The sequence below is a fragment of the Cavia porcellus genome, unplaced genomic scaffold (assembly GCF_034190915.1).
Source record: "Cavia porcellus strain 051 isolate PalLab524CR breed Dunkin Hartley unplaced genomic scaffold, mCavPor4.1 scaffold_6, whole genome shotgun sequence".
Lineage (NCBI taxonomy): Eukaryota > Metazoa > Chordata > Mammalia > Rodentia > Caviidae > Cavia > Cavia porcellus.
The window spans coordinates 94,756,910-94,772,388 of NW_026947489.1; the positions used below are offsets into that span (position 1 = coordinate 94,756,910).

Sequence of the window (15,479 nt, forward strand, 5' to 3'; positions counted from 1 at the left end):
GGCATTCTAGAGAGAGAGAAAAGTATTAGGACTCCAGGAACAGTGGCAGAGAGGCCTCAATGAATGGAACAGAAAACAGAATGAAGAAGATAAGCAGACAACAGATGACAAAAAAAGAGCATAACAGAAATGAGGCAGAGAAGATTTTATTCACAACTGATACGATCGATAGTATCAAGTCTGAGAGTATAGACAACTACCCTGAAGTTGACAAGACTCAATGATACACATTCTGGTTTGATAACTGCCAGATTTTGAAGTTCTATACTATATACAAAGTTCTGTTTTTATTAATACTGTTAGTACTAACATATTCAATCATACTCTGTCTGATGATATAGCCAGTTCTATTGGAGATAACAAGAGACAACACGGAAACTATGGTAGAATGATTTGTACAATGGTCTTATTTATTTGTTTCATGTGTTTATAGGAATATGTTTTGTCTTGCCTTGCTTTGTTTTGTTTCTCCCTCTAATATAGCAAAGATAGAAATACATGTTAAGACTCATGCATGTGTAGAATCAATAAACAGTTTATGAAAACTGAACATATGACACATGATGAAATGAACAGATAATGTGAAGAAAAAGAGACACTAAAATACCCAGTGGTGATCCTGGAGTGTCATAATGTGAAACCCAGCAATAGTATTATTCTTTGTTCAGAGTGATATTAGCCTGCTTGGGTTTATTCAATCTCAACATAATTGAAAAGATGAATAACTGCATGTATGTTTAAGTGTGTAGGGTTGATAACCATATTTCTAAGTTTTTGTTGGATAGTTGAACAGAACTCGTTGCAATCTCACTGTTTGAATCCCACTTTATAAGCTCTACTTGATTATCTTCAATAATTATTTGTACGGAGACAATGTGTAATCATCCATTAGTGATTTCTTACTGTTTATTTTTTCTTTGAAATTATGTATTATTTCTACCCATTTTCTGTTTTGTTTAGTCTTTCTTAAAACAAAAAAAAGAGCTGAGGGTAAAAACTGAAGTCAAGCATTTCATGGTACCCTCCAACTTTGGGGTGACCACACAACATAGTATAAAGAAATGTTCAAGCAAACCACGGAAAATGAACAGCTTTTCTGGTGGCATGGAAACAAAAAAGCCCCAAAAGGGCTGGAGATTTAGCTCAGCAGCATACGTGCCTGCCCGCCAAGCACTGGGTCATGAGTTCCATCCCTGCCCCCCCCAAAAAAGCTCCAAAATCACTTTAAACATTTTCTTGTATGAACGGTAAGAATGCTGGGTATGGTGGATGCCTGTAATCCCAGCACTTGGGAGGCTGAGGCAGGAGAGGAGAGTTTAAGGCCCGCCTACGCTACAAAGTGAGTTCACAGCCAGCCTGAACTGCATAACAAAACCCAGTTTCAAAAAGACAAAACCAAAACAAAACAACACAAAAAAAGTGTTTCTGGGGGAAGAGAAAAATCTCATGTGCAGGATTTCTCAATATTTATGACAATCCAGGCTCAAGGGGTGACCCTAACCCACCGTTCTTTTAACTGCAGGTTGTGTGTCGTGACTTCCTGCCAAAGAGCATGGTGCACAAAGGACTGAAAATGGACAACTTTCCAGCTCTGTGCTGAGCAAAGGACCAGGCCACACAGGAGGCGGGAAGCATGAGAACTCTCCTCACTACATTTCCACTTAGGAGATTTTAAAACTATTCGAAAGGCACAGAGTCTATTGTGAAATAAAACCAGTTTACACAGACTACTCAACTGGACCAGTTTCTTAGTGACTCTGTGTGTTCTGGAGGACTCAGCTATGAAATTATCCAAGATTCAGGATCAAAACACTTCCCGTGCCTATACAAATGTCCTACTGGGTTAGAACTAAAAATCCCACAAAATGGGTACAGGCAAGTTCAGTTCTGTTATTCCTAATCTTAAAGAGTTAACAGCATGGACACAGTTCAGCTAATTTATGAAATAGCTAAAAATACAACTGTGGTAACACGCAGCAGCAGAACTCACCAAATCCTGATTTTGCACGTTTCTTTTCCTCTTAGATTGGAATATAACACCAAGAGTTTTGGCAATACCCATCAGAAATTGATTTCTTTCTTGAAGAACCTCGATTTCAGCCTACAAGAAAAGATATTAAAAGTAACAATATGCATTAATGCCTGCTTCAGTTTTAGACTATAATCCCAAACAGAGAAGGACTTTTACCTTGTATGTAATTGTTTGCTGAGAACTCTTGTCCTTGGTCTTCACAATAAGCATCTTGAATTCTGCCATCTATGTAAAAGCACATTCAGAACTAAGTAACAGAAGTCACTGTGCTACTAAAACAAACCTTATTCCGAGGAAGCAAGCAGAGCATTCGCTTTATACATGATGGTGCGTAAGATCTGGCGGGCTCAGGGGAAATGATGAAGTGAGAACATAGGCCAAAATACCGTAATAACTGAGCTACACCAGAGACACGCTAGAGGAGGGGCCGTGAAAACAGTTTCTACCTTCCGTTTATAACTTGACATCTTTTGGACAAGTTCTTCATTGTCCTTTGTGGTATTCTTTAGCTTCTCAGCCATCTGCTGTTCAGTGACTATAAAAAGAGGAAAAAGCCAGCATTAGGAGCACTACATGGAACTGAGCTGCACAGTGTCTCAGCAGCAAGGACTCGCGTGAGGCTCCGTGAGAGACAGAGCTTCGCACAGCTACCTGCCTTTCCAGAGAGACCCGCAGCTAACAGCAACAGTGCACAGGACACTGTTAAACTTTAAGAAAATTATAGTAACACTTGTTTTGATGAGATAGCAATTTACTGCAAAGGCAGGAGGTACAGTAAAATGTTACATAGTTGGAGAGGCTCACTTCACAAAAGGCACTTGTCCTCTGACAACGGAATCACTTCAAATGAATGTCATTTGCAAAGAGAAACAGCAACTTCAGGCTACTGATCTTCACTGCTGTCTCTCGAGCTCCTGTGCTGATGAACCTATAGGGGCCGAGGTGTCCCTAGCACAGACACACTGTCCTCTCTCCACACCTGTGTGGTCCAGCCACGCTCGGTCTGCTCCATGTAAGCAGTCACCCCCCTGCCCTCACATCTCGTACCTCAGCCAGTACCATCATCCTCCCCGCTATACCATGGTTAGTAGCAACAGTAAAATGTGGAGCAGTTAGTAAGTCATATCAGACACCAAAGTCACTGTGTCTCCTAGCCTGCCTAAAAGTCCTCCCAAACACCAACAGGAAGAGATTTACCTTGGTATATTCTCTCCTTCACCTAGAAGAGAAAGAGAGAATTAAATTTGATGTCAAACATTTGATTAAAAGAAATACATAGTTCCTGACACAAGTCAGGATCATAACCAAATGAAAATTTAGCAACTGTTTAGTTCAGGATAAATCCATACAATTAAAAATAGCTTATAAATAGCCTCTGGTACAGAATAACAGTAAGGAGTGTGACTTACTCCACAGCTACACACAGGTTTATGTGCCAGTACCAAGTGAACACCAAGCTTATGAGATGAGCCTTTGTCTTCAACATTGAAATGCTTGTTTTTATAATACGCACATTATTATTTACTCAGAATTACTTGACAATCCTGAACAGCGAGCATGCAGTCTAGAAATGGTGATCATATGAAAGATTGGCGAGCGAGATTACCAGCATAATCTTTGCACAAAGATACGGCTCTCACTCACTGGAAGATACCTCAGAAACCCTATTTCAAGTGATCTATTCACGCAATTAAGAAATAATTTAATACGCCTCATCATCTGATTTCCCCAGACCACAAAAACAGTAATAAATCTAAGCGGAAGGGAAGACACCGGAAGAACACAGAGAAATGACAGCTAAGGGCTCCCAGGAGGAGCACAGACCCAGTTCTTCCTCCCAGTGACTTCTGGGGTCATAAATCCTAAACTGTAACTAATTAAATACCACAGCAGCGATCACTGCACTTCTCTGTAATACAGACTCTTGTCTTCTCCTTCCGAGTGCTATAAAAATGTGTAGGACAGCAGAGCGCAGTGGCCACGGGGTGGGGTGTGGGGGACGACTGTCCTCTCCAGGATGAGGAGTAGTGCCTCAGAGCCACGCGAGCTCAGGGAGTGGGAGGAAGTGAGCCCAGGTGCAGGGTGTGAAGCTGCAGGGCTGAGCCTGAGAGCCCTGCTGGGGAGCAGCTGCAGGGGAGCAGAAGGAGAGGATCAGGGGAGCAGCACGTTTTCACCCACACGCACACTTCTGCTTACCCTTCCAGGTGTTCTTTCATGCAAAAAGCTGTTCAGTGAGATTCTAGAAGTCCTCACAGGAATCTTTAATAAAGTGCTGTTTTGGGGTCGTTTTGGGTACCGCGGACAGGGCCTTCACAACGAACTACATTCTCAGCCTTCCCATTAATTCTTGAGACAGGCTCTTGGTAAGTGACCAAGTTGCCCAGGCTGGGCTCACACTTGCACTTCTCCTGCCTCAGCCTCCCTCTCCACCAGGGCTGCAGGAATACACGCACCACTATGCCTGGTCTTGCCTCGAAGTTTCTACCATCTTACTGTGTTTCTTGCCCTGTAGGTTTCTACAACACAGTTTATCGACACCTCACGGTCCGTTTCCACTTTTCCCACTTCACGTTAAATTGTGAACCCCTTCTTTGCCCCCTGCCTTTGAAATACACACAGCAGCCTAATTATTCTGTTCTGTGGATATAAATAAGATGAAACATGATATTGCCTAGTATAGATCATTTAGGTTTTGCCAACTTATCACTCTATTAAATACTATTTCATCTAACACCTTTGTATAAAATCTTAACATGTAATTTATTTCTTTAAGTTTGTGTACTGATATTATCATACCACATGAAAAGAATGTATATTTCTTATCTTCTGTTGTATCCCATTTTAAAGGCTTGTGCTATATAGAATTATTAAATGGCTTTTCAGGATGTCTGTATGAGTCCCCAACTCTACTAACAAGTGGATATGCTTAGCTTGCTCTTCAGTCCTTGCCAATATCAAGATTACATTAAATTATTTCAGAAAACTAGCTTGAATTATAACTACTGATTTGTTTATGTAAATAACCGAAAGGGCCAATGATAATAGAATGCTCGATGTATTCAGAAGTCAAAGACCAAGTTAATTCACTCACAGCAAGGACCGTCCTCCAGAAGAAAATGGGCAACGAAACGATTCCCAGACAGACAGTAAACAACACAGGGTTCCAGGGAAGCCCATAAAAGTCAGGCCCGGGCTGAACATGCTCAGGCAAGGTAGCAACCAGCTGAAAAGGGCGGGCACAAATAATGGAAACGTTAACAGAACTGGCAGAGCAATCACAAAGGATCATCACAGATACTCTCAATCTCCTCTCAATAGTCTAAACCACCTTCCAGGTGCCCTGATGAAACTGCGGGAAAGGGGATACAGGCAGGCTCGCGTTGTTGTCAGGTATGTGGAGTCTCTAAACTTAGGGAGTGAGTTGAGCCTATTTCCCAGTTGGCAACAGGCCCTTCTTCATCGCGGTGTCTCACACATGGCCAGAATGTGTCCGGATCATGCTTAAGTGAGCTGTTTTCTATTACTGCACACACGCACACACCCCACACATTGTAAATACATGATAGAAACCATCGGTTTATGCGGCTGCAAACAAAACCACTATGACAATGATCGCCACAAATCAGGCATCAGTCCTCCAGGATGCTGTGTCTCAATTTGCTGCACCCTTAGGCTGCACACACAGGTGGGGCGTGAACGCTGCTCCCAAGGCGATGGCTGCCTTCGCCCCAGCCGCTTCCTCAGGACAGCCGGCCCCTCTGCCGTCCACACCGCGCTCCTGCCTGCTGGTCGGGTACTGCTCTTCCGAGGGGACCCGCAGCCCAGCTCCCCCTGGCGGGCGACCCGCGCCCCTTGCCCGGCCCTGGTTCCCGGCCTCACCCTCAGCAGCCGGGCTATGAGGGCCGCGTACAGCATCTGCAGAGGCTGCAGCAGCTTGGCAAAGCCCTGGGACACGGTGACCCCGAGCCCAGTGGCTGACACCGCGTCCATCGCAAAGGACCGTTCCCTGCGGACCGGCCGCAAGGGCCGACCGACAGCGTCAAGCACTGTCCTTCCCAGAGGTGGCAGGGGCGGGACTGCACAGCTACACCCTCCCCTTCCAGCTGCGCTCTGAGCCGTTAACACACGGTCTCCAGCACGATGGGGCCGCGTGCCTGCAGAGAGGGGCGGGGCCAAACCTGGGCACCGCGGGGGGCCGGGGGAGCGCCCAATGAGCGAGGCCGGGGGCGGGGTCCCGTGGCCGCAGAGCCACGCCCGGCGGGTAGCCGAGCTATGGGCACCAGGCTCCCGCGCCCTTACCGCTGGACCTAGGAGCCTGGCCTCGCGCGCGCTACTCTGTGGCTGCCGGCCTGGCTGGCACCTTCCCCGGGTTGGGGCGGGCCACGCGTCAAAGTTCCGGATACAGACCCCTGGCGTGGCGGGTCACCTCCGAACGGGGCGGCTGCTGGGCTCCAGCGCACCGCGGCCCGCCGCGTGGCAGGTGGCGGGCATCATAGGTGAAGGAGCCTCCTTGCGTTATTCACAGTGTGGATTAAAAGGATCAGCAACTGGGGGCTGGGGATTTAGCTCAGTGGCATAAGCGCCTGCCTTGCAAGCAGGCAGTCGTGAGTTTGATCCCTGGTACTGATAAATAGAAAAAGAAGAAGAAGGATCAGCAACTGATGGCAGAAGCAAACGTCTATGTCAAAAAAGCGTTGGGTGATTTTTTTCTACGTACTCAACAGGTCTTTCCTGATTATGACTCAAAAATCAAGAAGCAAAAAGGGGAAAGACTGTAAATCTGATTACGTAACACAAAACAGAAAACGTGGAAACGAAATTTTGTAAATGGGTAAGGGAAGGAGACGTTGAAGAGAGAGTAGGTGAATGGGAAAGAAAACAGCACCATGTATAGGTACAAATCCTTTCTGATGACCCTAAATGTGCCAATAATATCTAATTGAAGTGAAAAAAAATCAAAGCTCGTTCAGCCCCTGCCTATAGAAACAAAACACACAGAGAACAAGCTAGTGAGGCTCAGAAAAGATGTGTAAGTAGCTGTGCCACGTGAACACGCGCTGCATGGCTCCTAATGCACAAACCCGCACTGAGACTTCCGAGCCCTGAACAACACTGGAGAGAGATGGGTTGGGGGCGCTCTCCCACGTGCCTCGCTGTGTGGAATGACAAGAGCCCTAAATGACCGCTGCCAACCTTGCCTGGACCCGCCTCCAGATTTTCCTATGGACCCAATCTCTCTTTCTCCGTGGTGCTGGAGATAAAATCCAGTGTCTCGCACATGCGATGCAAGCTCTCTACCACCAAACCACACCTTGCGCCCAACAATCCCAACTTCTGAAAACGTATTTCAAAGACAGAATACAAAACACAAATATTGGAAAGATACATTCACGAAACTTTGTAATTCCACAATTATTTGTAACAACAAAAGACTGGAAACAAAATGTCTATTAATAAAACAGCTTTTGAATAAGTATGCTATGAATAAAGAAGATAATTGTATATTCTGCTATATATATAAAAAACAAAGTTCCTACTTCTAACTTTCATTTAGATCTTACCTGATTTTATTCATATATACTCATGTTGTCTAAAAATACAGATTAAAGTTTATATTTTCCAATCTGGATAAATTTTCTTTCCTCGGTGCACCCCTCACCAGTGGTGAATTGCTGTAGTAAGAATGGAAATCTTGTTCGGTTTTTGATCTTGGGGAAAAGCACCCAATTATTCACCACTAATCCTGAGGTTAGCTGTAAGATGGTATCAGAGGCTGGTTTATATCCCTTTCTATTCTTAGTTTGTTGACCATTTTGTGTGGCAGTGCTGGGGACTGAGCCCAGGACTTTATACCCGCTAGGCAAGCCCTTTAGCACTGAGCTGGAATCCCAAGCCTTTTTTTGTTTTGTTTTGTTTTGTTTTTGTAGACAAAATGCCTAGGTTGGCCTTGAATTTACAATCCTCCTGCTTCAGCCTCCCCAGCTTCTTGGGTAGCTAAGATTACTGGCATGCACCACCATGCTTGACAAAAATGTGATTGTTTGGTTTTGGTGTCTCCTGAGTTCAACATATAGGTTATGTTTTTAAAGTTTACCAGGGGCTGGGGATATAGCTCAGTAGCATTGCACCTGCCTGGGAAGTATGAGGTCCTGAGTTCAATTCCCAGTTCCAAAACAAAACAAAAAATACAAAGTTTATCAGTTTGGTAAGTTACCCCATTAATTTTCAAATTATAAAGGAACTTTGCTTTTTTTTTTTTTTTTTTTTCATACCAGGGACCAAACTCATGATCTGGTACTTGCTAGGCAGGCACTCGCATAGCTGAGCTAAATCCCTGGCCCTGAACTTTGCATTCTTGAGATAACCCCATCTGTTGTGATAGGGACACTCAATTCTTGAGATACCCCAAATATTACAATGTGTCTCCTTTTGATGTACTGTTGGATTTAACTTGTTGCGTTTCATAGAAAATTTTTGTAACTATGTTTAAAACGATCTGTGAAAGGAGAACTTTCAGAAGCCAGGAAATGTAAAGAGTTTACCTGGAAATAAATAGAACACTCCATGTCCTCCCTATTTGAATCAGTTCTAGGAAACACTGGGAACTTCAGAGAGTAAATCAGTATTTCTACAGAAAGCGGCAGAGAATTTGTACAGAAATTCTACAGAAAGTGGCAGAATTCTGCAGAACATGGCCACCCTGAATGTAGAGAGCTGGCTATTTCGGGAAAAGCTATACTAGCCTTGTTGTTATCGGGTGTGTCACCCTTTCACCTAGAGCTAGTGTGTGAGCCTTAGACCACCTTGTTCTCATGTCACTGTTTATGAACATAATTAACATCCAAAAGGTAAAAAAAAAAAAAAGCAAAAGACAAGAGAACCATGAAACTCCTTAAAAACTTCGAAGAGCATGGGGTGGTAGTGTTCATGTCTTATCTTTAATGCTGGTGTCTGCCCACATCACGATATTGTCATGTGCCACTTAATAAGGGAACCGTGGACAACTGTGCATGGGGCACCTTGGAAGGGCAAGATCCTGGTGCACAGAGCTTTGCGGGAGCCACAGCCCCTAGGTCATGTGCAGGCACAGCATGGGATCGCTATGTACCACAGGATCGCTATTACCACAAACATCCTCACTCAGACAAGATGCAGGCAAATTGCACAGTGATGGTTTTCAGGTGCATGTAATCCTGGAGAGCACCACTGCTGTGTGTCCAAAGTGTCACTGAGTAGTGTGAACCTATAAATAATTCTGTTGCCATCAGTGAAGGCTGGGATTGACAAGGCGTTATGTAGCTCGTGTCTCGATGTCCCAGGTGGGGCTTTTCAGAGGTGGCTGGGACTAGAGCATGTGGTGCTGGGACCAGTATGATGACTAAAACAGGGTGAACCTGTGCTTTGAAGAGAGAGACTTCGTGCCCAGGGAAGACCACGTCACCAACCTGCAGGCGGCCGTCTGGAGCAGCAGGAAGGTCGTGTGCCTTGTGAGCAGGCACTTCCTCTATGACGGGTGGTACCTAGAGGCCTTCAGCTATGCCCAGGACAGGTGCGTGTCCGACCTCCGGCGTGTGCTCATCGTGGTGGTGGGGAGGGGGGTCGCTGTCCGCATACGAGCTGATGAGACATGCAACCATCCGAGGCTTTGTGCAGAAGCAGTAGTACTTGAGGTGGCCTGAGGACCTCCAGGATGTGGGCTGGTTTCTCAGTAAACTCTCTCCGCGCATACTAAATACAGAGAGGGGAAAGCAGGAAGACAGTGGCTTTCAGCTGCAAACTGTGGCCTCCATGTCCTAGGGGAAAGTGTGGCTCACAGCAAGCCCTGAGTCTGTGCCGAGTTGCCCCTTGAGAGTCCTTTCAGGGTCTCCTTCTTGCTGTGAAGAGCACATCTGCCTTTTGATTTTCCTGCCCCCAAATGGGAAAGGACATGCTGTAAAGCTGTGAGCCACTCCCCATTGACTTCCTCTCAGGCCCGGTGTGGCCTTTCTGTCATGCTGTGTGGACAGCCAGCCTCCGAGTGTGGCAGGGATATCTTGGGAGAAGTGACAGATGGCCCCATGCTCCCTGGGGCTCTGTTGCAGAGTGGGCTGCACAGTGATTCCGAGTCCTTGTGCTCTGCAAACCAACTCTAAACAGGAAACAAACAGGAGAGGTGTGCTTCCTTCTCCGCCATAGGGAAGATGGCCTGTGGCATCCTCACACTCTGTCTCAGGGATCACTGGGGTGCCTGGGCCATCACACTGCCTAAAGCTGCTGCGGGACTCACCTGGGCCCAGGGCATTCAGGCCCCAAAGGGACTCACACACCAGAGCTTTCTGCACCGTCGACATTGGGGCTTTTTAATCCTAAAAGGGACCTATGTGTATTTTGCATTCCAATCCTTTTTTTATGCTTATTAATACAGGCTTTTTTTATTCATTAAGAAAACATAAACCAAAGGTGTGTTGTGATTACTCTGCACCTGCATCCGGAGTCTCTTGCAGGGCTGGCAGCCCAGAGGAGAGAGGAGGCCGGCAGGGCCCAACATGCAGTACTAGGGACCCTGCTTTGGAGACCATGGCCGTGACCCTGATTTCCAGACCTGCCCTGCAGACACGCATATCCATAGAAACAGCAGCCTGCGATGGATGTGATGCCTCTTACAGCTTGTCCCAGCCATGCTGAAGCACACACAGCAGGTGTGACACCCTTGGGAGAGCCTTCGACCCTTGATTCACACAGAGCTCAGGGGGACCCGGTCACGTCACCTGTCTTGCACCCATGAATCAATCATGTCTACTGCACCAAAAATCCTTTTCAGCAAAGACCTGAAGTTTTTCCCAATTTGTTTCATTTATCTTCTGTCACCAGGCCCTACAGCTAGAAATCATTTTGAGGCCATTTCCCAAGAAGTCATTTTGAAGGATGCTCAAGGGATAGGCCAAGAGCGCCAGAACAGGAAGGGGGATCTGGCACGTGGAAACTCGAGGTCAGACTCCAGGACACAATAAACTCACCCTCCCCAAGGTGACCAGTGTGGAGGAGGTAGTGGCCATCCTAATCCTTGGTTTGGATGGTCCACTCCATGAGTGTGGCCCCTGCTCTCGGTCTGCGGACAGGAAGTACACATGCAGGTGGGTGTGCTGGAGCGAGATGTCCACTGCACAGCCAGAAACGGGAGAAAAGAGAGACAGAAGGGGCCTGGGTCTTACAGAGCCCTTTGAGCACACAGGCAGCCCAAGACCCCCCATGAGGCCCTGCTTCTAAAGGTCCCGTGCCTCCCGTGGTGCCACTCTGGGGACAGCCTTTCAACACATGGGCCGTGGGAGACATCCCAGGCCCAAACTCTGCCATCCACAGGGCGGGGCCCCTGGGGTACACTGAAAGAGTGGGAACTCATCTAGGAATATGAGGCTACCTACTGCTCACTGTATTAGAAACTGAGAGTATTCTAGAAGATTTAGAATACTGACTGGGGCCATTGTAAGCTTCAAGGGGCTTAGCACTCATCACTGCCAATACAGCTGACTTGGGAAATTCCCGTCAACCTCATGCACCTGCAGTGAATAGCGTGTAACATAGTTTCAATAAAAGGGGCTTCAAGCTGTAAACCACAGAATGCCACTGCCCAGGTGTAAGGTCACTAAACAGCCATCTGCAATAAAAATTAATGTAGAATGTTTACAATATTAAGTCTAGAAATGACACTGGGGGACATGTCTAGAAGCATGAAAACGCTGGAAGAGTGAACCTGAAGGGTGAGTGGCCATTGCCGGGAGTTTCTCAGGTTCTTCTCTGAAACACCCAAGAAAGCTGGGGAATCTTTTAAAGGCCCCGGAGACCTACAGGGCAGCCGGCAGAGCCAAGTCTGGGGAGAGGGACCAGGCAGAGTGCATGGAGGGGGAGACGCAGAGCAGGGCAGAGCCTCAAGTGGAAGACGTCTGCATGGCTGTGTCTGCAGAGGATGCACTGTGAGGACACACATACATCGGGAAGCAAGACATCAGAATGGAAAAATGGACCCTGATGGAGTGTCACAAAAAGCAAATGGAAAAACCTCTGACCCCTTAGTCATCAGAAAAGTGCAAATTAAAACCACCTAGGGCCTTCCTGCAGGGCAGTGAAACACTGCCCTGCAGGAAGGAGGCCAGTGGGGGAGAGCAAATCGTTAATGGGGCCGCAGGCGGTGCCACCTACTGGAGCAAAGGCCACGAGAGCGTCGTGCTTTACTCACGGGTGTGTAGGCCACAGAATCCCAGGCGGACTCTGTGCAGAGGGCACAGAGAACCATCTTCAGTGCGCTGCCTGCTCAGCCAGCACTGGCACAGGCACGCACCCCTTAGCCATACAGCGGGAGAACGGGAGTCAGTGGAAGCAAGCACCGAGGACAGCCAAGTCCAGCTGCGCAGAGCACCACGAGTGACTTCACAAGACTGTTAGGCCAGGGAGGGAAGGTGCCGGTGACTCTGTGCTGCATGTCGCTGACTTAGAAGTCTCAGAAAGACAGCACTCACCTAGGGCAATGGTGGCATTGACGGTGGCCTTGGGGGAGCGGCGGGAGGGCCGAGGGACTTCTGAGGTGCAATGCTGCCCTTGCCCCCTGGGGACAGTGAGCTCACTTAGTGATGATACAAGGACACCAGAATACACAGTGAACACTCAGTTCAAAACACGGTGTCACAGGGAGAGCACACGCCCTCCCCTCACTGCAAACACGGGCCCATCATTCTGGTCGCTTTCCGGAGCAGCTCTGTAAGTCTTCTGTTGTGAGTGTCTTTTTGTCAATGTCCTGAATTGGTTCAGAATGCCTATAGCAGTTTCTGTCAGACAAAAACATGAGTCTGTGAGTTCAAGACCAGCCTGGGCTACACGGTGGGTTCAAGCTGCATAGCAAGACCCTGTCTAAAAAAAAAAAAAGAATAGGAGGAGAAAGAGGAGGAGGAGGAAGAGAACTAGGAGGAGGAGGAAGAGGAAGAAACCAAGACATAGTGTCGTCATCCACCTTATCCACCGGCCTGGCTCTGACACCACGTGACTGCTGTCTTTTCCCCAAAGCCCAAAGTAAAAATGACCCTGAAAAGATACCTTCAGACAACCAGGGCAGCACAGCAGAAGACCCTCAGGAAAGAGGACTCCAGCGGGCTTCAGAAAGCCACAGGAGTGATGGGATGAGTGTGACTGGAACCAGGGGAGGGTTGTGAGGGGATTCATGGGCAATTATCTTTACTGTAATGATTTTTTTCTAATTTGAATATTAACCATAATTTCAATCATATTTTATCTTTACCCACCAATTCATTCACTTTTTTGTAAGGTCTTTTGTTTCAATTTCAAAACAAAAAATTTTTTAAATCAGATTTGCTGTAGTTGTTAAAGAAATAAGACGTGGTGCACTGATTTGTGTAGAACAAGTGGGGTGCTCTCCTCAGATGCCTCATTCTTGTCAGGGCCACTGCCAAGTGCCCTGCCAGGGAAGCTCAGGCAAAGCGTGGGGACCTGGGGACTGAGTGCTGCTAGGAAGGGGCGGAGGACAGCAGTGCTCCCCACGGGCCTCTGGTGTCATTTTGCATCTCAAACCAGGACTCAAGACAGGCAAGAAAAGCCTGCTCACGCAGAGCAGATGGAAGACAGAGAATCTGAATTTTACAATTAAGCCACCCATGAAATAAAAGTACTTCATCAGGTGAATATACATGCAATATATGTGTGTGTGTTTACACATGTGTAAAGTTTTGTTCAATTTTATTTTTCTTGAGATTAAATGAATTTTAATTTGTTTTACTTAGCAATTAAACATTTCATTTCTCAATGGCCACAATAACTTGTGATTAGGTCATGCTTCTCAGAAATGAAACATTTTTCACTTTACAGAAATCTCCATGGAAAGAATTGGCTAAGGTCCCCGTGAGCACCTGGGCTCAGGAGGTGCTGACAAAGGGGTTTATTCCTAAATTTGGGGACTTGGTCCAAGGAAATCAGGTTCCTTCTCCTGGCATGGCCCGCATCTGCGGGGGAGGGTGCTGGCTCACAGAGGTGCTGGGGCAGGTGGCTCGTCGCCCCCGAGGGAAGCAGGTGCTCCTTGCTGGGGTGCTGACCATAGACTACTGTCCAGTGGTCCTCGACTCACACTTGAGCCCACATTCGTGGCTTTTCCGATGAAAAGGTGCTTCTAGCCCACCAGCCCGTGCGGTTTGTTCTTGCTGTGCTGCGCCCTCACTTATGCACCCAGCCTCCGCTGAGATGCACCTGGCTGTTCCAGTGGTTAGTGTTGGAAATGAAGCTGCTAGGTTGATCCTTCCACACCTTTCTGTAGACAGGCAAGGTAGGGGTGTGTGGCAAGGGGGCACGGTGCATAGGAGAAGGGGCTGGGTGCGGGATCCAGAGGATGGCAGGGGAGGTGTGCGGGGCCAGAGCAGAAGCCAGGAAGCCTGAGCCAGACAAAACATGGAACAACCTCCTGATGCGCTTGTGGGTGGATAGATAGGCAGAGGAACGGACAGATGGATGCACGATCACTGTGGAAGGCAGTATGGAAATCACACGAGGTGAGGCCCAATAGATGCCCCTGGCAGTGACTCAGTGGGGTCAGCGACAACTCCAGGACACACGAGGAAACCACTGCAGCAGTGCCAGGAGACAGGAGGCTGAGTGGGCCGGCGAGTGTGGGCTACACTGACCAGTGGGCCCAAGGGTGTTCAGGAGGGAGATTGGTGGGGCAAGGCCTGATTCCAAGTTAGGGAGGCCAAGCTGGAGGGGAGAGCCCATGGGGCTGAGGGCAAGGCCCCTCGGAAGGACCACACTGTGGGGTGAGCAAGACTGCATGTGGGTGCAGGCTCCCTGGGAACTTGCAGGGCGTAGAGGCAGCAGACTGAGGCCCTGCCAGGCCACAGCTGTGTGCAGGACCGGGTGCAGGATGTTCTTGGATTTGGAAGAAGCAGAGGCCAAACACCCCAGGACCAAGTCCCGAGTCTACCCTGAGCTGCCGGCCAGATGGGCATCTGCTCCCGGCTGGACACATCCTGCTGTCTGTGCCTTTGGAAGACCTTTTCCACCAGGCTTTTCAGAGCTAAACTAGTGTGTGTCAGTGTGCATGCGCAATCTCATCCCATTCTGGGTTCCGATGGGAAGCAGGGCCGCCCAGACCTGAAGAGGCCGAAAGGGCCAGAGCCTTGCTCCTCCAGCCCTGCAGCTCTGGGCTCTTGGCTCCCAGCTGCTGGGCTACTGAGGGCTCCGCAGCGCTTGCCAGGGAGCTTTCCACTGCTCCTGGCTCTCACTGTGCTTAGCTTTTATGGAATAGGATTCTCTGGGATGGGTTCCAGATCTGCGTCACAGCTGTAGTGATCTTCTGCGGGGGAAAGTAAACTAAAACTGCTTCAGCTGTCTTTGAGTGGTGGATGTCAGAAAATACACGTGTGCATTTTCTCTTAGTTAAAAGGACAAAAAGTCCTAGGCTATTTTCACACACACA

The 15,479-nt window shown here is 47.8% G+C and overlaps 1 protein-coding gene across 1 annotated transcript; it reads right to left on the reverse strand.

Moving 5' to 3' along the window:
* Positions 1-1,483: 1,483 nt before the first annotated feature.
* Positions 1,484-6,129, reverse strand: LOC106027034 (transport and Golgi organization protein 1 homolog). The gene is made up of 7 exons (XM_063249770.1): positions 5,912-6,129; positions 5,124-5,255; positions 3,230-3,251; positions 2,479-2,567; positions 2,189-2,257; positions 1,991-2,101; positions 1,484-1,540 (listed from the first exon to the last, which is right to left on the reverse strand). Exons 1-7 carry the CDS (start codon positions 6,020-6,022, stop codon positions 1,484-1,486), a joined length of 591 nt encoding a protein of 196 aa, XP_063105840.1. The 5' UTR covers positions 6,023-6,129.
* Between the last annotated feature and the right edge of the window lie 9,350 nt (positions 6,130-15,479).

Excerpts from the sequence above, each read along its gene's own strand:
- LOC106027034 (XM_063249770.1), bottom strand. The coding sequence starts at position 6,022 with ATGGACGCGGTGTCAGCCACTGGGCTCGGGGTCACCGTGTCCCAGGGC. Across the intron at positions 5,256-5,911 it reads TCATAGCCCGGCTGCTGAGG|CTGGTTGCTACCTTGCCTGA; the intron begins GTGAGGCCGGGA and ends CGCCCTTTTCAG. Across the intron at positions 1,541-1,990 it reads ACGTGCAAAATCAGGATTTG|GAAGTCACGACACACAACCT; the intron begins GTGAGTTCTGCT and ends GCTCTTTGGCAG.